This window comes from Puma concolor, chromosome B2 (assembly GCF_028749965.1).
Source record: "Puma concolor isolate L17-30 chromosome B2, mPumCon1.1.hap2, whole genome shotgun sequence".
NCBI classification, from domain to species: domain Eukaryota; kingdom Metazoa; phylum Chordata; class Mammalia; order Carnivora; family Felidae; genus Puma; species Puma concolor.
Genome location: NC_141671.1, coordinates 131,095,951 through 131,119,014, shown reverse-complemented (window position 1 = coordinate 131,119,014; position 23,064 = coordinate 131,095,951). Strand labels below are relative to the sequence as shown.

At 41.1% G+C, this 23,064-nt stretch overlaps 1 protein-coding gene and 1 long non-coding RNA gene across 27 annotated transcripts in view; one reads left to right on the top strand and one right to left on the bottom strand.

Moving 5' to 3' along the window:
• Positions 1-23,064, bottom strand: part of AIG1 (androgen induced 1) — a 245,402-nt gene that overhangs the window by 37,297 nt on the left and 185,041 nt on the right. For 7 of the 12 annotated variants that reach the window (XM_086708031.1, XM_086708034.1, XM_086708024.1 and 4 more), the window contains one exon: positions 9,051-9,166. The exons of the other annotated variants lie outside the window; for them this stretch is intronic. In XM_086708031.1, coding sequence (XP_086564157.1) covers positions 9,051-9,166 — 116 coding nt within the window. The remainder of the gene's footprint in view (positions 1-9,050; positions 9,167-23,064) is intronic. 12 annotated transcript variants of the gene reach the window in all.
• The window catches only part of LOC147581259 (uncharacterized), a 169,760-nt gene that overhangs the window by 89,599 nt on the left and 57,097 nt on the right, over positions 1-23,064 (top strand). Inside the window, exon 4 of one of the 15 annotated variants that reach the window (XR_015251603.1) lies at positions 5,916-11,069. The exons of 13 other annotated variants lie outside the window; for them this stretch is intronic. This is a non-coding gene — a long non-coding RNA (uncharacterized LOC147581259). One more of the 15 variants, XR_015251601.1, reaches the window with a different exon arrangement.

The following is a 23,064-nucleotide window of genomic DNA, read 5'->3' as shown; positions in this document are numbered from 1 at the left end:
GACCCACAAACGTATGGCCAACTCATCTTTGACAAAGCAGGAAAGAACATCCAATGGAAAAAAGACAGTCTCTTTAACAAATGGTGCTGGGAGAACTGGACAGCAACATGCAGAAGGTTGAAACTAGACCACTTTCTCACACCATTCACAAAAATAAACTCAAAATGGATAAAGGACCTGAATGTGAGACAGGAAACCATCAAAACCTTAGAGGAGAAAGCAGGAAAAGACCTCTCTGACCTCAGCCGTAGCAATCTCTTACTCGACACATCCCCAAAGGCAAGGGAATTAAAAGCAAAAGTGAATTGCTGGGACCTTATGAAGATAAAAAGCTTCTGCACAGCAAAGGAAACAACCAACAAAACTAAAAGGCAACCAACGGAATGGGAAAAGATATTTGCAAATGACATATCGGACAAAGGGCTAGTATCCAAAATCTATAAAGAGCTCACCAAACTCCACACCCGAAAAGCAAATAACCCAGTGAAGAAATGGGCAGAAAACATGAATAGACACTTCTCTAAAGAAGACATCTGGATGGCCAACAGGCACATGAAAAGATGTTCAGCGTCGCTCCTTATCAGGGAAATACAAATCAAAACCACACTCAGATATCACCTCACGCCAGTCAGAGTGGCCAAAATGAACAAATCAGGAGACTATAGATGCTGGAGAGGATGTGGAGAAACGGGAACCCTCTTGCACTGTTGGTGGGAATGCAAATTGGTGCAGCCGCTCTGGAAAGCAGTGTGGAGGTTCCTCAGAAAATTAAAAATAGACCTACCCTATGACCCAGCAATAGCACTGCTAGGAATTTATCCAAGGGACACAGGAGTACTGATGCATAGGGGCACTTGTACCCCAATGTTCATAGCAGCACTCTCAACAATAGCCAAATTATGGAAAGAGCCTAAATGTCCATCAACTGATGAATGGATAAAGAAATTGTGGTTTATATACACAATGGAATACTACGTGGCAATGAGAAAAAATGAAATATGGCCTTTTGTAGCAACGTGGATGGAACTGGAGAGTGTGATGCTAAGTGAAATAAGCCATACAGAGAAAGACAGATACCATATGGTTTCACTCTTATGTGGATCCTGAGAAACTTAAGAGAAACCCATGGGGGAGGGGAACAAAAAAAAAAAAAAAAGAGGTTAGAGTGGGAGAGAGCCAAAGCATAAGAGACTGTTGAGAACTGAGAACAAACTAAGGGTTGATGGGGGGTGGGAGGGAGGAGAGGGTGGGTGATGGGTACTGAGGAGGGCACCTTTTGGGATGAGCACTGGGTGTTGTATGGAAACCAATTTGACAATAAATTTCATATATAAAAAAAAAATAAATAAATAAATAGAACAGCAACAATGGCTACTGTACTAAGGGCCAATTATATGGCAGGCATTTTTCTGACTCTCAGAGCAATCCTGCCTACGTATCATCACCCTCTTTTTTTTCAGATGGGGAAACTGAGGCCCATAGAGACTAAGCGATTTGCCCAGGTATATGAGTTTTCTACTGCTGCTATAACACATTACTACAAACTTTGTAACGAAAGCAACACATGTTTATCTTACAATTCTGTAGGTTAGCAGTCTAACACAGGTCTCACAAGGCCATAATCAAGATGCCAACAGGGCTGTGTCCCTTTCTGGATCCATTGCCTTGACTTCTAGCTGCTAGAGGTGGCCCACATTCTTTGGATCCTGGTCCCTTTCCTCTATCTTCAAAGCTGGTAAGATTATTTGGGTCTTTTTCCTGTAATATCCATCTGACCGTTTTCCCACAGTCTTGCCCCTCTCTAAGCACAGCAGGAAAACCAGATTTGGGCCCACTGGGATAATCTCCCCACCTCAAGGTCTTTAATGTCATCACATCTGCAAAGTCCTTTTTTTTTTTCACGTTGAGGTGGTATATTCACAAATTCTGGAGATTAGGATGTGGACATTTCTGGGGCCATTATTCTGCACATCACATCAAGTTAAAAAAGTATTGAAGGGCTGAGCCTAGAATTTAATTTAGATTTGGTCTAAATTAAGTAGGAAATCCTACTGGCTCTATCTTCAGAATATATCCAGAATCCTCTAGTTCTCCCACTGCCATTTCTACTAACTTGGTCCAAGCCATGCCATCGCCTACTAGAGGGGATTACTTCTACAGCCTCATAATCGTTCTTCTGCTCTATCCTTGCCCCCAGTCCATTCTTAACATAGTAGCCAAAGTGATCCTTTAAAAATGTCTCAGATCAGGGCATCTGGGTGGCTCAGTTGGTTGAGCATCCAACTTCGGCTTAGGTCATGATCTTGCGGTTCGTGAGTTCGAGCCCCGCATCGGGCTCTGTGCTGACAGCTCAGAGCCTGGAGCCTGCTTCGAATTCTCTGTCCCCCGCTCTCTCCGCCCCACCCCTGCTTGTGCTCTGTCTCTCTCTGTCTTTCAAAAATGAATGAACATAAAAACATTTTTAAAAAGCGTCTCAGATCATGTCAGTTTTCTGTTCAAAAGCTTCCAGTAACTCTTAATTTCCGTCTAAATTAAGGACACGGTCCTTACATTACATGGCTTATGAGGCCTACATAATCCTCCCTCCAATCCAGGGGTCTCCAGTGACTCTTCCCTCACGTTGCTCCAACACACTGGCCTTTTGCCTGCATTGACACACCAGGATTATTGCCAGAGCCATAAGTGGGAAGGGGCTCTGCATTTTTGCAGAAGGGGCTCTGCCTCCTCCCCCAGTACCCTGAAGTAGAATGGGAGGGCATAGCCTGGTTCTGGGATGCTTCTTTGTTAGCTGGGGATCTGGAGGGGAAGTGGGAGGAGGATGAACATCTGCTGACTTCACTGCTCATGGCTGTGCAAGTGGTTTCCCTTTTCCCTCTGGTAATCCCAACTTCCTACTCATAAATGCTGTGAGGCTGATGGTCAGATACTCACTTTTGCATGGGGTACTCATGCATGTTTGTAAGGGCTTCTCCACTGCACAAGTCCTGTATGTGGGGGATGGACTGGCTTCTATTCATGGTAGTATATTCCAGTTTCTTGCTGCTTGGAAACCCTTGTCCAGGGTCTGGCCTTCTTGGGTGGGCCCAGTGCCCTCTCTCAGTGTCAAACCAGATCCACAAGAAACTCACCCATCTTTGCCACATGCAATGATATGACCTATGAGGTCATATGCTATACAGAGACAGCTATAGAGCTGTCTCTCCCTCCACCCTGCCATATCCCTCCAATGCTCTTCCTTGCTCAGGCAGGAGACAAAGGAAAGTTAACAAGTCTGCTTTCCAAGTGAGATTCCTGTCTCACACCTGGTATTTACCAGGGATTCTCTTAGAACCTCTTACACTTGGCTTTGGTGAATGTGGGGAGGCACTTCTTTCCCCAACGGCTCCTCTAGACCCCAAACTTGAGGCTGTAAAGACACCCTCCTTCTCCCAAGCCAGGTTGAGGAAGGAAGGTGGGGAAGATGAGCACTGCAAAGAATGTGGTTGGCTTTGGTGATGCGTAAGGGAACAGAGTGCTTGGGCTTATGAGAGCATAAGATCCAAGAAAGGCACATCTCTTCAGAATGCCAAGTACTTGCTGCCTTATTTTTTCAGCACCTTACTCTTTCTTACTCCTCATACTCTACTGCCAGGAAATCAGGAAAACTTCCACACACTATGACAGGTGTAAAAGTCATCAGGATATGCAGTTATGATGGAGCGAAAGGTTCCAGTTGAACAGAGGAAAACGTCATCTGCTAGTTAGAGAACAACTACATGTTGGCCAGATTGGCTTAATTGGTGAAGAAGCATCCAATTAAGTAGGGGGACTTTAAATTTCACTTTAGTAGGGGTCTAAAATTTCACTTTAAAATTTTTTAAATTAAATTAAAAATTTTTAACTATTTTTGTAGAAATTATCTTTTAAAGTTTATTTATTTATTTTGAGAGAGAGAGAGAATGAGAGAGAGAATGAGGGGGGGAGGGACAGAGAGAGAGAGAGAGAGAGAGAGAAAATGCCAAGCAGGCTCTGCACTGTCAGAGCGTAGCCTAGGGTGGGGCTTAAACTCACGAACCATAATATTTCACTCATTCATGGCTAAAAATTATTTTTAAGACTCTTATTTAAAAAAATTTTTAATGTTTATTTTTGAGAAAGAGGGAGAGAGACAGAACACTAGTGGGGGAGGGGCAGAGAGAGAGGGAGACACAGAATCCCAAGCAGGCTCCAGGCTCTGAGCTGTCATCACAGAGCCCGACGTGGGGCCTGAACCCACAAAACCCAAGATCATGACCTGAGCCAAAGTCAGACGCTTAACTGAGACACCCAGACGCCCCTCCAATTTGAGTACACTCTTATTTTTAGTATTTTTTCCCTCTGTTTTAAAAAGCAATGCTTGTTGTGGTACCTGGGGGGGGGGGGGGCTGTGTCAGTTGAGCATTCAACTCTTGATTTTGGCTCAGGTCATGATCCCAGGATCATGGGATTGAGTCCTGCATTGGATTCTATGCCAAGTGTGGAGCCTGCTTAAGATGCTCTCTCTTTCTTCCTCTGTCCCTCTCCCCTGCTTGTGCTCTCACTCCCTCTCTAAATAAACAAACAAACAATAAAAAGTAAAAAACATATGTCTCCAGCACTTACTTGAGGAAATAAAGAAAAGTTTCAATAAGAAAACAAAAAATAATCTGCAGTTGCATAGCTGAGGGATAATCAGTTTGGTGGAGATAGAACTCTGATTTAGGGCAGCTTAAGATTATATCATAAAAGAAAGATTTTACTTTGTTTTATTTTCTGTTTTGAGAACTGCACAATGGACCCATCTGGGGTAATGAGATTTGGAATATGAAATTTATCAAAAACCAGTAGAGCCCAGAGACAACAGAAATCTTTGTTCTGCTTTAAATAAGTTCACTGTAGTGATAAGAAAAGTTTACCCATAAGAAGAAACTCCTGGGACTTATTTTCTCTCCTTCTGTGATGCCTCCTTGCTCCTGACTATGCCTTGAATTTAGTGTTAACATGTGTTATGCATGGGCGCTGAGATCTCATGTGGACTCTACTGAATGAGAACCACGATGGGAGAGGGGAATGGACAGGGGCTGGAAGAAGCCTTCTCAGGCCAAAGAAGACCCATTGCTGAAACGTTGGGATATACATTTCCTAGATTTTGGGTAGTTTCCTCTTCCTATGTCCTTCAGATTTTAAAGCACAGCAGTGAGCAGCACCAGTACTCCATAGAGACAAAGATGTGAGGTAGTGTGGGGCCACAGCCCAGGAAAAGACTGGTGCCAGGAGTCCTGCATCAGGTGGAGTAAGGATGTCTTCTCTTACAGAATTTGTTAACTAGAGGGTGACCACAGTCAATATTCCATGATCTTAAAGCTCTCTGTTTTACTCAGTCCCCTGTTAAGATTTCCTTATAGTCCTTCTAAACTTAAAAAGAAAAAAAAAAAAAAAAGATATTTTCGTATACTTTAGGGCTATTTTGGTTTTTTAAAGTGAAGAGTGTATGAGTGAGCGAGAAAGAGTAAAAGGAAAAGAAAGGGCTTATAGCATTGTAACTAAAAGTCTCAAACCCTTGATAAGAAAACACTATGTGCTCTGCTACTATTTACTGTTCTCAGAATAGCAAATATAGAAATACTAATATTAACACCACTACTACTACTATTACTAACAATAATAGAAAATATAGAAATTTTTTACTGTGTACCAGGCATTGTTCCATGGCTTCTACATGTAACTCAGTCCTCACAACTGCCACATGAGGTCCTTAACCCTATTTTATATCTGGGTAAGTTAGAGCTCAGAAATAAAGTGAAGGGCTCAGAATTCTAACCTAGGAAGTGGCCTTAACTATTAGACATGCTGCTTCCGATATATTGCTTCGAGACAAAACCAAAACTGTAACATGCACTTAATCTGTTCACCCACAGACGCACTCTTCATCCAGAAGAAGGCAGTGGAGAGCATGGTGAACTGTACAGACTGCAGCCACACTCCAGCTCTGGCAACAATAAGAATAAGTGGCTTTTCCTTGGGCAAATCATAACTTTCTAAGCTCATATAATCTCTAAACTAAGATTAGTTTCCTTATCTGTGTAATAGGTCAGAGAATACCTATCTCAAAAGGTTATTTGAGGGACTAAATAACATAATATTTGAAAAGTCAAAAGAATGGTAGTCATTACACTTCCTGACAATTACTGTTGCATTAGAAACCAAGAAGACTTCTGTGTTGTATTCTGCATAAGCTAATATGGGTCATCTCATTTTTTTTAGGGGAAATCACCCAATGTGTGGGAGGATGATGATGGAGAGGAGGTGTGCAGAGAAGGAGTTAACAGACCACCATAAGTGTATAGGGAGATGCTTGTGTCCTAGGCACCTGGGTAAGTGGAGAGAAGTATGGTGGGGGCAGAAGAAGACAGGGAAGGAGTCCAGGATGACTTCTGATGCTCAGCTTAGGAGGACTGAGGGAGGCTGGGAAATGGAGCCACTCAGGGTGGCAGCTCAGTAGGCTCCAGTCTCTGAGTGAAAGCTCCCATATCCCTTGCTTTCTCTACTTTGGCTATCCAAATCTAGGAATAGAACAGGTTCACATGGGGGAGGGAGACGTGTGAGAATGGACAGCAAGCGAGAATCAGAGCAAAGCACAGACAGCCTGGCCAGCAGCCGCAGAGGTCCAGGTTCAGCTCTACCGTGCAGACGACTGCAGGGGAGATCTATGTGTTTTATAATTAGCACATGATAAGAGGAATGCTTTCTTCCATTTTGGCACGAGGTTCTGGAATGTACAGTCACAATCCTGGTATGCTATCAAAAGATTTTGTATCCCAAACCTTCTACTATTGTGTCACTGGTATGGCGGCTTGTGGGATAGTCTGGTAGGAAGCAAAAGCCAGTACCTTTTTGATAACAATGAAAATCCTTGGATTTATATCCTATGACATGATGTTAGGGGCATTGTTTAGCACTTGGCATAGCTCTGAATACCGAGGGCAGAAGACCAAAGGAAAAAGTCTACTTTGAAAGCTCTCTCAGAACATATCTGAGGGAATTTGCTGGTTAATGCAAATACATGTCCAAACAAGTACTGGTTTACGTAGGGAGTACACAGAGCTGGCAAGCGTCACTTGGCATGAAGAGCGTGAGTAATGCTTCATTTTAATGAGGGATCTTGGGGGTCTATAATGAAGGGTACGTGGTATTTCCCATGTGTCTCTTTGAAACGTGCACTGAATGTACCCACAGTGGAAGAAAAGCCATTGGAAAGTATATATTTCCCGAAACTTCTGGGGCTCTGTAAGATTCAGATAATTAAAAAGAAACTTTTTTAACATTTATTCATTTTTGAGAGACAGAGCATGAGTGGGGGAGGGGCAGAGAGAGAGGGAGACATAGAACCTGAAGTAGGCTCCAGGCTCTGAGCTGTGAGCACAGAGCCCGATGTTGGGCTGGAACCTGCAAACTGTGAGATCATGACCTGAACCAAAGTTGGACACTCAACCGACTGAGCCACCCAGGCGCTCCCAGATTCAGGTAATTTAATTGCATACAAATGAATTCACAGAAATACATTCAGAGATCTCAGAATAAAAATCTTCCCTTCCCAGAGGTAACCATATATGAGTACACCGTAATGAGATTATATTTGGGAAGGCTAAGGGGGTTTTTGATTCTTAATGATTTTGATTTTTAAATGAACGTATCCTTAGAATAATTCATGCTCCCCTACACGACTCTTCTGAAAGATAAGAGTCATTTAAATATCAAGTTAATACATATAAAGTAAATATATTTAGTTTTAAGACATAATTTCAGTCACACTTCACTTGTGAGCCCTGATCATCTGGACCTTTTCTATCAGAGAAAATCAATACTTAACACTTTGGGTGGAAACAAAAGATCTAGGAAGTGACTAGGAAAACAAACATTCCCCAATCTTTGACTAGTCAATGAAATGGCAGATGGAGTGAATGTTATTGCATGTTTGTCCTGAGGTCTATTGTCTGGATGTTCCCTTAGATCCAACCACCAGGTAGGACTTCCTAGAAACAAATTCCCCTTCTGGTCAGATCTGGGGCGTTATGTGGTCATTCACGCAAAGTATGTGAAGCACTGTACTGACCTTTATTTTGTATTTCTGAGTTGGCTGGAGCAAAACGCTCCATGGTTGCCTGGGCCTCCCAAAGCGCTCAGGGATTCTGGAGGGATTAAGTACAGTTCTGGGGTGTTTGGGAGAACTTGTTCAGTCCTTCAGTCTTAAAGGAAAGGATGGTGACCCAGAACTCAGGAAGAGAGTCCCAAGAGGCAGAAATGCTGGCAGGAGGGACCTCTTCTGTGTACACTAATATATCAAAGAGGACTTGGAATTCTAAAGAGAAGTGAGAAATTCTCTGTCTTAAAAGGAATAATTTTGAAACATTAAAACATGATAAGAACTGAAATTAATGTGAAGTAAACTTAACAGGCAACTGTACTGTTATCAGATTAATGTGGCACCACCCACTTGGGACCTATTCGTGCCCCAGAGGCCAAGTGGAGATTTCTTGTGATTTATTTATCCCAATTTGAAAAAACAAAACCCTTCAATGCATGCTATAATCACTAATTGCAAGACAGGTTCTAAACTGACTCAGGAAAATGTCCATTTTCCCTCGTTTCCTCTGAAGTTTAAGGTCACTCCTCTAAAGAGGCCATTTCTTCTGTTCTCATTTGCATTTGCTCACCAACAACAGCAACAACAAAAAAAATCCCAAGCAAAAAGCCCTTAAGCAATAAAATCGCTGTCCAAGAAAAACATTTAGTTTGAAAAAGAGTTGAAAAATGTAGCCTTGGAAGAACCATTGCTTACATGGGATTGTTCAACAAATTCCTGTTGTGTGAGGTTTGGCATATACTTTCTAAAAATATAAGCATCTGGGGAAATGAGACAAAGCCCAGGTCCTGGACCAAATGAGGCACGCAGTGTGAATCTGTTAGTGATTATATCCATAATGAAATATGTGCCCAAATTTAGCAGTGCAAAATCTAATACAATACGAAAGCCCAGCAGGCACTGTCCTTACCATAATATATAGCCAACAGAGAAGGTACATATGGCGGCGAGTCCGCTGTTCCTGCTGGGATACGCATGGTGTGATGTCCTCATCTCAATTAATATAAAGGGCAAAACTGTTGTGTGCTGAAAAAGAACAGAGAACAGGTGACACAGATTCTTAGCGCCCCTCAATAGTTGTTTTGTCTCTAGTAGGAGAATGGATAGTGCAGATTCCTAGCAAAAGCACCACAGCAGACAGCAGCTGGGTATGGCTCACCTAAGAGGTAGGAGGGATGGGAAAGCAAGTGGTGCATTGATCACTCCATTGGCATTTTTCTCCTGTGTTTGAATTTTTAAAATTTTATTTTATTATGATTGTTATAGGAAATTTCAATAATATTGAAGGATGTATTAGAACATAAGAAAGGAATAAAAATAACTACTTTAGTATTTTGGTAGATGTCCTTTTTTGCCCTCTCCTTGTTCATATTATTTATACATAGTTAACATTGTACTGTGCACACAATCTTGTTTTGGACTGTAGCATGAGAATTTTTGATATGCCACTTTAGAAATCCTCCTAGAATATCAACCTTGACCATAGCTGCTTAAAACTCCATTTTGTGGATATACTAAAATTTATTTGACTCATTCCTGTTCTTGGACATTAAGTAGTATAAGATCTTCAATTTTTCATTTATGAAAAATGTCATGATGAATATCTTTTGTAGAATTCTTTGAATGTCTGAATGTTAAATTATTTTCTTATGGTTAAAGTCTATGAAGATTTTAGGACTGTTGATACATAATGCCAAATTATGTGTGTACCAGCAGCAGGTTAGGAAACGAAGCCAAATTAGCTTCCAGAAAGGATGTACTGGTTTGTAACAGCAGTACATGTATTTAGATATGATGTTTGAAGTCAGACTCCAAAGAAGCTTGGTAGGACCTTCCCATTTGTTGTTTGGATGCAGTGGCCACTCGGATGCTCAGTTTAGTGGGCCAAGATGTGGATGAAATTTGGTAACAAGAAAGGAAAATCAGCTTGTCTTGGTATTGAAATTTGACAGCCAGGTATATAAGGGACAAAGATCTTAGGTAAAATTGGGTTAGGGTATAGATTTGCCTTTCAAAACGGGAGTTTCTCAAGAGTAAGAAGATGGCAGAACTGAGAACTGAACCACCAGTAAGTTTGAATTCTGTTTAGTACCTCCTAAGGGCCATGAAAGAATCTTTGCTCCTCTCTTGCTGTATTGTTTGCATATTCAAAGAAAATGCAGGAAATTGAATGTTATAATTTTCAAAATCTAATAGGTATCATGGCAAAATGGAACCAGGTGGCAGGAAGAGACATGGTGGTGATATCAAAGTGAACATCTTTGAAGCAACATATTGTTTATATTTATAGAGAAAACAGAAATACAGGATTTTAAAAGAAATACTGATAGTAGAAATTCTTTGCTTTAAGTGTCCTCCTCTAGATAACTGTTCTGACTGACAATATATTAGTAATTAGAGAATAGTATTCCTAGAATGTCGGGTGGGTGATTCCACAGTTGGGTAACTTTATATTTTTTTACTCTCTGCTTCTCTATTGTTGTTTTCAAACAGTATAATTAGCAATGAAGGGAACCATGCAAAATGTACATGTGTGTTGATACAGAGACAGTATGTATTTTAAAGATCTATTTTATTGGTTTTTTTTTCACTATAATCCAGTCACCTCAGATGACATTGGCCTGAAGTTTCACCGATTTGAAACACCAAAACTAGTTTTACAATGGTGCATTCATGTGTAAAATTCAAATGTATAGCTAATAACAAGGCCAAGTCTTGTCAAATCTCACACAGAAAAAAAAAAATCCCTGCAAATCAAACATTTACACCGAAGATATTGCTGACTCGGATGGCCTGTATGGGTTATAGAATGGCGACAATATATTATTTTTGACTTGTGAATATTAAAAAGTGTTTAAATTCTACCTCTTCATCCATTGTTCCAAACTGAGTATAAAATCATCCACATTTCTATATTATATAAGTTCAAGTAACTAATCTGAGTATTCTTACTTATCTGGTTGTCATTATTTTACCTATCCTACTTGCTGATTATCAGATGTCACACCTGGAAGGGTTAGGATGTACTCTGATGATGCCAGACAGAAAATCTCTTTGAAAAGTGAAGATCTTTCTAGATCACTTCATTAATGGCATCATCACCGCTAAAAAGGAGCTACTCGTTCCATCAATGACATCATCAATAACAGAAGATCTTTTTGAGGCCAGCTGTGCCTGTGCCAATTGTGCCAGGGGCAAATCTCAGGGTAACAACTTATTCAGAATTTTCAGGCACTAAAGAATATATATCTCCCTCTCTAAAAGTCTATAATGCAAATTATATTTACTGTTAAACAGTATATATTAACAAAAGTAAAAGTAGTACAAATATTTATAGAAAATATAGACGTTGCTCTGCGGGTTGGTAAGGTTTTATAAACTAAAAAAATGGGAAAAATCTGTAAATGGGCTTGCTGAATCTCTAAGTAACCTTTAGCAGCCCAATTGTTACCCAAAATCTGGGGCAGCCAGAGGGATAATTATTTTAGAACTACAGGTACAAGAAATCCAGTTCTAATCCACTTCCATGCAACACTCTGCTTGAATGACTTAAGAACTAGGAAGGAAATATTCAAATATTCAAGTCCATCCAAGACCACTTGCTGTACAAGAATGATAATCCTATGTTTTGTTCACCACGATATTTGTAGGAAAGAGCTTGACATATAGGAGATGCTCAATAAATATTTGTAGGGATAATTTAATCTTTGACACAATGGGTATTATTAACTTCATTTTGCAGATGAGGTAACAAAGACTCAGAAAAGGTAATTCTCTTGCCCAAGATCACAGAGCTGGAGAAAGGGTTCAAGACCAGTCCTGTCTCCAAATCCTAGGCTCCATTTTCTGTATTAGAATTATATATATATATTTTTAATTTTTTTTAACTTTTTTTTTTTTTATTTTTGAGACAGAGAGAGACAGAGCATGAATGGGGGAGGGGCAGAGAGAGAGGGAGACACAGAATCGGAAGCAGGCTCCAGGCTCTGAGCCATCAGCCCAGAGCCCGACGCGGGGCTCAAACTCACGGACTGTGAGATCGTGACCTGAGCTGAAGTTGGCCGCTTAACCGACTGAGCCACCCAGGCGCCCCAATTAGAATTATATTTTTAAAAGATATAGTTATGTAATCTTTGACTCAATAAACCTGTGGGAGTGCATGATTGAAGATCACTTATGTTGTCATTCAACTGGCCAGAACTCTTTTTTAGTTGAGCCTCAAAATAAAGAGGTCTTCACTATAAGGAATATATTTTGCCAAATGTATTCTTTCCTGTGGTATATAAGCATTCTGAATAATAATAATAAAACCAGCTGGCATAAAGTCAGGAATTTTCAGTGGTGTGATGATAAAGATGGCTGGAGGCAGCTCTTTCGTCTTGGCCTAGAAGAGGTCAAGGTGCAACTTTCTTGGTTATCCCACTCTGGGTTGATCTGGTACCTGCTGCCTCCACCATGTCTCTGAAACTCCACTCCAACGGGATCAAAGTCACAGACCTTAAGTGCATGAGTCGGGAAGTCGATGCCACGTCTGCCCCAGCTGCCAAGACTGGACCCTGGGTCTGTCACCCAAAAAGGCAATGATGGGATGATGACATCCCAAGGCAACAGGTGACTGGAAGGGTCTAAGAATGACAGTGAAACTGACCATTCTGAATAGACAGACCCAGATTAAGTAGTACCTTCTGCCTCTCCCCCCCAGTGTCAAAGGCCCCCAGGGACCAGAGACAGAGAGAAGCAAAAGCCCATCAAGCACAGTGGAAGTATCACTTTTGATGAGATGGCCAACATTGCCTGACAGATGCAGTACCGATCTTTATAGTCAGAGAGCTCTCTAGAGCCAGTAAAGAGAACCTGGGGACTTCTCAGTGTGTGGGATGCAGTGTTGATGGCCATCATTTTCATGACATCATAGATGATACTAACAGTGGTACAGTGGAATGCCCAGCTACTTAAGAAGTACAAAGGAAAATATTTCAATAAAGGATCATTTGACAACTGAAAAAAAAAAAGAGTATACTCAGGAATGATCTGTTTCTATTTCTCAAAAACAAATACCTTTTAAAGTTTTCTCAGGTATAGACACACACTGGATAAACAAAGAAAGAGATAAAGTCTGGTTGCCAGCGGTGGCTCTTAAGAATTGTATTAGACTATTCTATAGTGCATTGTCAACAGAACAATTGCCCGCAGCTGAGTTGCTGAGATTTGACTCCTTCCTTCCTCCCTCCCTCCCTCCCTTCCTTCCTTCCTCTTTCTTTCTTTCTTTCTTTCTCTCTCTCTTTCTTTCTTTTTTCTTTCTTTCTTTTTCTTTCTCTTTTTCTTTCTTCTTTCTTTCTTTCTTTCTTTCTTTCTTTCTTTCTTTCTTTCTTTGCTTTTTTAAAGCACTATGTAAGATGAAGAGTTGACAGCACAAGAAATCAACCTTTGATCTAATCTATAAACTCTATCCTGGAAAGCACTGCTCTATTATGTAAGTAGTTATCCTATCCCAAGCGCAAGTTTCCATTGCTGCTAATTTTGTTGAGACTGTGATCAGAAAATTGTGTCCAAAAAGGGAAGTATAAATCTATCTTGGGTTTTTGCATCCCTTTTGTTTTTTTCAAATGGGGTTCAGATGGGTTCTTTTTATGGAACGGTGATTATCACCATGAACTTTACCCCAAGATAAAGGTCAGCCTGCAGAAAGGATCCCCCAGGTGTTGTCTGTCACCCATGACTTAATTATGACCTGAAGGCGATGGGCTAAGACAAAGGCTTTTGGAGGAGAGGCTCCAAGGAAGAATGTAGTGTAATTAAGTGGAAACTAGCATTTGGACCCTGGGTCCTGATTGTGTCTTACCACACTATAAGACTTCAAGCAGGTTCTTGTACATTTGTGAAGCTCAGTATATATATGTATATATTTTGGGGGGTAAAATGAGAAGGTTGCATTAAACTAGTGCACCACAAACTTCAGTCATGATGAGCTAGAATTTTAAGCTTTGCTATATCACATACGAGGGCTCATCGAGGCATTAGGCATAGTAGACACAGTGTCCAAGGCCCATGAAAGTGTTTTAATTTTTTTTACAATCAGAAGAAAAAAATGAACTTTTAGAGTTGAAGATTATATTCATTTTTATGCTAATACAGTCATAAAATGTTATATATATAATATATAAATACATATATACACATACATACACTATATAAAACATACAATATATATTTATATGTGTAAGTGTATATATATCTGAATAAGTATATATACATACATATATGTATATATAAATAAATGTTGGAAAGGACCCAGAAATGCAAAGTGCCTAGGGCATAAAACAGTAAAAAATCATAATGCAGCCCTGTTACATGCAACCTGATTTTTTAAAAAAATATATTTTCTTTGGGAATGCAAGCTGGTGCAGCCACTCCGGAAAACAGTATGGAGGTTCCTCAAGAAACTAAAAATAGAAGTACCCTACAACCCAGCAATTGCACTACTAGGCATTTATCCACGGGATACAGGTTGTGCTGTTTCAAAGGGACACATGCACCCCCATGTTTATAGCAGCACTATCAACAATAGACAAAGTATGGAAAGAGCCCAAACGTCCATCAACAGATGAATGGATAAAGAAGATGTGGTACACACACACACACACACACACACACACACACACACAATGGAATATTATTCAGCAATCAAAAAGAATGAAAGCTTGCCATTTGCAACTATGTGAATGGAACTGGAGGGTATTATGCTGAGTGATATTAGTCAGTCAGAGAAAGACAAAAATCATATGACTTCACTTGTATGAGGACTTTAAGAGACAAAACAGATGAACATAAGGGCAGGGAAGCAAAACTAATATAAAAACAGGAAGGGGACAAAACATAAGAGACTCTTAAATATGGAGAATAGAGGGTTACTGGAGGAGTTGTGGGAGGGGCAATGGGCTAAATGGGTAAGGGGCATTAAGGAATCTACTCCTGAAATCATTGTTGCACTATATGCCAACTAACTTGGAGGTAAATTAAAAAATAAATTAAATTAAAAAAATTAAAAATAATAAATTAGGAAAAAAATGGGTGATGGGCATTAAGGAGGGCACTTGTGGGATGAGTACTGGGTGTTACATGTAAGTGATGAATCACTAAATTCTACTCCTGAAACCATTATTACACTATATGCTAACTAACTTGGGTTTCAACAAAATTAAAAAATAAAAATAAATTAAAAAAATTTTTAAATAAAAAAATTATTTTCTTATCGAATTCACATTAAAAGGTACATGTATTTAAAGGGAAACTTAAGAGACTTATAAACTCTGATGAATAGAATATCACTTTTCATACATAGAAGATAATTACAAAAACAAGTACAATGGAAATTAATTGATATTATTACATGTTGGCTAGATAGGTTGGTCTGGTTGATGGCTCTTATTCTGAGGCCTGTTCTGTATGTGCTCAGTAGGGAAGTCATTCGGCATTGGATGGGCATTAAAGACACACTAGTGTGAAACAGAGACTTCTCTAGAGGAAATCAGAGGGATTGAAAGGTAATTGAGAAGAAATTACCTTTTCACTATGTGAGTCAATATTGCTTAACGCCAGGTCCCTGCGCCATGTCAATTATCTATCATCAGAGCTATACTCTCGATGCACCGGAACAGATGACCTATGCGTCATAGCAGTACCCTTTTGGAGCTAACTCATTTGCTTTCTGAACAGATGTTCTTTTGCCAGAAGAATGGAGAGAAGATGAGTAGGAAGTGGAGGTACTGATGGAGGAATCTAAGGGTTTTAACAGGATTAAGGAAATGGGCTTACAATGCACAAGAAGTATCCGGACGTGCCACCAGGATAGACATTTTGAGTGTCTGTGATGGCAATCAGTAGCCTACAAACTCCAGGGAAGTCTTAGAATAAACTTTATTGTGGGATAAATAGAAGGATGTAAACTATGCTGTGTGATGGCATGAATTCAGGCAAGCAGAATGAATGAATTAGGGAACGGCTCAGGATTATTTTAGAGCTCTGGAATCTAGAATTGCCATCTGAGTGTACAATACAAAATATAATACAAAAAACAATAGACAAGATCTGAAGAGTATGTTCAACTGCCATTTCTCTGGTCTTTCCCCTTCTCTCCAATATGCATATATATATATATATATATATATATATATATATATATATAATTTTTTAATTAAAAATTTTTAATGTTTATTTATTTTTGAGAGAGAGACAGAGACAGAGAACGAGCCGGGGAGGGGCAGAGAGAGAGGGAGACACAGAATCCGAAGCAAGCTCCAGGCTCTGAGCTGTCAGCGCAGAGCCCGATGCAGGGCTCAAACTCATGAACCATGAGCTCATGACCTGAGCCAAAGTCAGATGCTTAACCGACTGAGCCACCCAAGCGCCCATCTCCAAAATATTTTTTAATAGGACAGTACTGCTCCCATACCATGTGAACATCAGACAAAAACTGTTTCCTCCTTGGGGGCAAAATCAGCCTTTGAATGTGAGGTACCAGACCAGTCCCTGCTCAGCTGGTAATAAGAGAGCTGGCAATCCCATGTCTGCCCGTGTGCATCTGCAGGACACAAGCAGACCTCTGGGAGTGTTCTCAAAGTAATGTGTACATCACATCACCTGGTGAGCTTGTTAGAAATGAGATTGCTGGGCCTTGCTTCCAGGGTGTCTGGTTTATTGGATGCAGAGTAGAGCTCACGGTGGTTCTCGCCTTCATGTTTGTCAGCATATCTAGAGTTTCTTACATCCCTGTGACCACTTTTGACCACAAATAAAAAGTTGAAGGATGGTTGTATGTGTGTGCACGGGTGTCATCATACACCTGCATTATCGGGGCGATCCAGGCTAGAGAAATGACCAGACTTTCCTAGCAGGACAGGGCAAGGGAGAGTCCCTTTGGTGTCCTAACAATTTATAGGTATACCATAAATAAAAATCTTCAACTAGAAAACTGATCTAGCATACAGGAAGTTGTACACTCCATATTGTAACTTGATTATTTTTTAGATGTATTACTTATCTATTTATTGAGAGAGAGAGAGAGAGAGAGAGAGAGAGAGAGAGAGAGAGAATCCCAAGAAGCCTCCTCACTGTTACTGCACACAGCCCCGCACGGGGCTCGATCTCACGAACTGTGAGATCATGACCTAGGTTGAAATCAAGAGTCGGACGCTTAACCGACTGAGCCACCCAAGGCGCCTCTGTAACTTCAATATTTTGTTTGCTTGCTTTCCACCCCCCCCCCCACTTATATAGAATAAAAGGTGCTATTAAAAGAGAGAAATCTTATTCTGCCATAAAGCAAGAAGGGATTTCCAAGTTTGAAGTGAAGCCCACTGTATTCGCAAAATGTGATCTAAAACACAAGAAAAGGTGACATTAGGGAAGTGTGGCGAAAATCACAAAATGCTGACTGATCCGAACTTTGCAAAGCTTCTGGGCTCTCCAAATAAGTCAAATGTTTGATGAATTCAGGGAGAAGCAGAGCTGGGTGGGGACTTGCACAGAACTGGGTGGGTCTTCCCTTGGGGCGACTGTAAATCCAGAATCAGCGGGGGCTGGGGGGGGTGGGAGGGTGAGGGTGGGGGTGGGGAGGAGGGGAGGATCTGCAATGACATCCCAGGCACCATGGAAACAAAGCTGATACAGGCTCTAAAACACCTAAATTTTTAACTCGGAAAACCTGCCGAGTTTTATCCTGCCGCCAGAAACGGTCTTTGCTGATTTTACTAATGGGTCAGCTCAAAATGAGCCATCCTCCCTCACTTGCTTCACAGTAGAGATATTTCAGTGTTTGGAATGATAGGGAACTGCCTGTCTTGACCACTTCTCCACATGTCAGACCGAGCCTCCCGCTCTCGAGGGCCCGGGCGCCGCATTTAGTGTGGCAATGCTTGTACAATAATGGCACAGAATTTCTCTGGAAACCGCCAGAGTGTTTTTGATGGCCCCTCTCTGCTGTGGTATCGGGTACCTGTTCCGGCTGGTCTACACAGGCATCTCAGAATCAGGTTAGAAATGGGACCCAGGGTCAGAAACTCAGACTCAGATGGAACCAGTATTTATCGAGTGCCAGTATGTTCCAGGCACTTCCAAAACTCTTCATGAGGTCAGTACTGAATGTGGGACTCACCCAGTCCTAACATTAGCCCTAACAACCATTAGGATATGGTTTTAATAATTAGACCAAATAAACAAAAGAGTGCCACGCGTTAAACCAAGACATGCAGATCTTTGCAATTAAGAGCAAACGGTGCATCACAGAAATAATTACAGTGGGACAGTGGCACTGTTTTACTGAGTTATTATCTTTGCATTTATAAAGCATTTTAATTTTTTATTTATTGTAATTATTTTCTTTTAGAAAGAAAGAGAGAGAGAGTGTGCAAGTGGGGAAGAGGGGCAGAAGGAGAGAGAGAGAAAATCCTAAGCAGGCTCTATACTCCGCGTGGAACCCGGCCAACACAGGGCTCGATCCCATGACCCTGGAACCATGACCTGAGTCAAAATCAGGAGTCAGATGCTCAACCGACTGAGCCACCCAGGTACCCCTTAAAAAGCATTTTTAACATGACTTGAGGCCAGTTAATATCTCCTGCTGAATCTTCCTAAGGAAGGCATCTACAGGGGCTAAGGGTCTGTGGCACAGTTAGGGAGTTGTACTGTGGACCCAGCAGCCAGTGGGCCACCAAAAAGAATTCTTTTTGTAAATGTGACCCCAGAGATGATCCGTGCTGTAAAAGCAACTTTAAAGGGCCCTATATTCACTTCTTCCATGAACGTTGTACAATTAGTGTTTGTGGTTCTCAGAGAACAACACCTCTCGTGACTGTCCTCAGGCAGTCAAATGATCATAATATGATGAGACACACGCAAGCATGCAGACCTGTGATGGTACAATGGCCGGGTGATCCGATCTGCTCAGGCAGGACACGGGGAAACTCTATGCATCAGGAGACACTTGAACTGGGTCGTTAAGTGTGTCTAGGGCTTCAAGGAGGAAGTTCATTCACAAAGCTAAGAAGTGTGTAAAGGCACAACACACATCACTGATATGTCTGTCACCACTGCAGGACATGAAGGAGAAGGAAGAAGTCAGTTTGGACAGGTTAGGTGGGCATAGACCAAATCATGGAGTGCTTTATATGGACTCTGTCCTGTAGGAAGCAGAGATACCTCCAGAGGCTCCAACTCCTTCCATGGAGTTTAATATAGAAGTAGGAGAAACATACTGGGGTATTAACAGGAGACAGAGCAAGCCGGCGGCAGGGGAGAGGGTGGATTGGAGAGAGGCACAGCCATAAAACCAACTTGCTCCCTCTACCAACTTGCTCCCCTGCCCTTCTTTCCTTCTACCTGACTTGCCTTTTCTTGTGGAATGGACTTTATTCTCTCCCTGACTTCCTTCTAGGGTTTCCTCAGCCTCTACCTCTTTGCAGCCCCCTCGCCTATGGGCCCCCCTTCCACTCTTGTTTTCTCTTCCACTTTAGCACTAAAGTACTGTGATGCTGAAGACAACAGAGGGACAAGAACAAAAACAAAGCTAGTCTTTAATTTTGGCAAATACGTATTTGACAAGTAAACACATAAATGTGATTGCTGTGTTTTATGTTGCTTCCCCCATTATTAATTTATGTGCATACATACTGAATACACAGCCACAAGAATAGCTTACCATTCACTGAGCTCCTAACATATGCTCAGTTTTATGCTGGACACTGTCCACCAGTATCATATTTTAGTTCCCACAGCAACTCTAAAGCAATAGCTATTTTCATCTTCATTTTATAAGTGAGGAAATGGAAGAAGAGAAGGATTAACTTGTCAGAGGTCATGTACCTCTAGTAAATGGTACAGCCAGCCTTAGACCTCAGACCTACCTGACTCTAAAACCCGTGCTTTTATGGAGACAGACACACTGTTTCCCATGCTTGATGTCTGTTCGTTCACTCAGCAAATACTAACGGCACTCTATGTGTCCGTCATGATTCCAGGTTCTTCAAATATATCTCAGGACAGAGCAGAGATTTTCAATCCCCAAATCGTTCTTGGGAATGCATTTCAATTAGGCTCATACAAATTTAAAGTCTCTCACCTCAGAAAAGACCAAATTCATTAGGGTTGTATGAGGATTATATGAGATCCTATAGTAAGAGGGGCTTGCATGGTACATGCAAGAAATAATTGAAGTTATACTGTGAGCTCTCCCACTTAAGATCTCCCATGTTGCCACATAATACTGTCTAAAATTTACTGTGTGCCAGGAATCCTACTAAGTACTTCACATGGACTAAAACTCATTTACATCTCACAGTGATCCTTTGAGGCGTGTATTGTTGCCAATCATTTTACAAAAACTGAGTCAGAGACAAGTAAAGAAAGTTGCTCAAGGTTGCCAACCATAAGGTGGCTTGGACAGTTTGGCTTCGGAGCCACCCTTTGAACCATGGGGCCATGTTGCCTCTGGAGTATCTGGGAAGACCCGAAGATAGGGAAATTGCTAGTGGAAGAACAGGTATCGGAGAAGGGTTGGTTTTATTGCTGTGCCTGAGAGAAGGAACCTGCCTCCTCTCAACCCCCATTCACCTTGGTAAGATCCCAGGGGCTGCGGGATGAATGGCTCTACGTTCAGGTTTACAAAGAAGACCATGAGGCCAGACTTTCTGTTCATGCTTGGGGGTAAATCCCATGGGTACTGAGGGCCTCAGCTTGGTAAAGGGGCAGAGGTGAGAATAGCCCCAATCCGCTGACATGGAACAGCACTCTCTTTCTGGGATGCTATTCATGCTACCTTTTTTGTCTTTTCCTTGCTCTACTCTCCTTAAAAAGGTTTTGAAGTTTTTTTTTTTTTTTTTTTTTTTTTTTAACGTTTATTTATTTCTGAGAAAGAGAGACTGAGTGTGAGCTGGGGAAGGGCAGAGAGAGAGAGGGAGACACAGAATCCAAAGCGGGCTCCAGGCTCTGAGCTGTCAGCACAGAGCCCAACATTGCGCTCGAGCCCACAAACTATGAGATCATGACCTGAGCCAAAGTCAGACAGTTAGCCAACTGAGCCACCCAGGTGTCCCAAAAATGTTTTGAAGTTTTGAAAAGCATTCTAGGAGGTGGGTTGAAAAATGGCAGAAGGGAGAGCCATGGGGGATATGGTACAGGTAGGAGGTGAGGGGAGAGAAAACGTAATCAGGGGTTTCCACAGCTGATACAACCTAAAACCCTCTCAAGGATTGTGATGCATTGACAAGTTTAGGGAACAAATATAGAACACAAAACCTACTGTTAGGAGCACTCTGAAATTAACAAAGAAACTTCAAAAAGAAGAAACTAGGATTTTAATGTTATTGGCGTGCTTCTTAAAAATTATTTTGAGTTCAACAAATCCACTTATCCATATATGTCAGCATCCTCCAATGTTAGGGTATTCCTCTAAAAACACAATCCTGACCATTTGGTTTCCTTCTCTAAAGCCTTCTCATGATCTTCAGAACAAAGTCCAAATTTCTTAGCATTGCCTTCAAAGGCTCATACCATTGTATTAACCTATGTTTCTAGATTAACCTCAGACCATTCTATACGGGCAGCTGTCACTGTCCCCCCAAAAGGCCTTATGTGTTTATGCCTTTGTTCGTGCTCTTTTCTCTGACTGCAACCCCCGGATGTTTGGGACCTTCTCTGTAGTATATACATAAGACAGGGTCATTTTCTGCTTACTAAAGAATCGTTCCTCTGCACCTCCACAGTTAGGGGAGGCCACTGTGCCTAGTTCTGCTCATGGCCTATTATTAAAGGAAGTTACGTGGGAGCTTCTAGGCTAATGTATTTTCAAGCTGGGGTGAATATATAGTATATTAACATAGCTCATAATGCTACAGTTAACATGAAGGACGGAGACCCCAGCGCAGTGGGAACAGTTCTTTAAGGAGAAGGAACAGATCTTACTGACCATTGTAGGTTCAGCTCCCTGTACGGCACAGAAAACTTAGTAGGGTCTCAGTAAACTTTTGTTCAAAGACCGATAGTAAGACTTTCTCTTAAGTAAATCCTATTCTCTCCTTAGTTTTATTATTTTAAAACCCGGCAGTTTAAGAGGACTAAAAAATAAGTTCCTGGATGCAATATATAAGTAAGTTTTAAATAATACATTCATCTTGAAAGCACGAAAACTATAATTCACTATTACAGAAGAAGGGGGCTACTTTGCCTCAAACAATATTCACATGGGACTAAGTCACCAAACTAAAGCTGCATATTCACAAAATATATAGAGTTATTAATTTTTTGAAGCGAGAAACAGTAATATGTTCCCAGTGACCTTTATAATTTCATCACACTCCTCTATCACAGTGTATGAGCAGATTTCTGTAATCCTAAAGAACCTTCTTCAACTGAGTCTCCAAATACAATGATTTCAAGTGGTTTTCATTTACCCTTGTTTACGATAAAATAAATGTTATGCTGATTGATCGGCAAATGTCTACCAGCAGCAATAAGAACAATTATGTTTGACATGAAGACATTATAAAATCTATAACCCAAACCTTTAAAGCCCGATTTGAAATGTCAAATTTGACTTATGAGAAACAGTTATAATCCTGCTTCATGCAAAAAGCATTAGGTTAATGCTGGAGCAAAGTACTGTTGCCAAGCGTGTGCTGGCATAATTAATCAGGGATATTTCAGAAACGAATCGTCTCCAAGAGGTTATTGATTTACTGTCACGACACATTTTCCTTACGGCTGCGATGGTGCTCTGGGGCTGGGATGCGCTGGCATGAATGTTTCAGTGACTAAGCCTTGATCCGTCCTCCTGGACGCCTGCCATCCTGCACTGACATCTGCAAACACTCACATTTGACAGCTTCATGCCTGAGCCTGGTGGCTTCCAAGTTGATTAGGGTTAGTTCAGA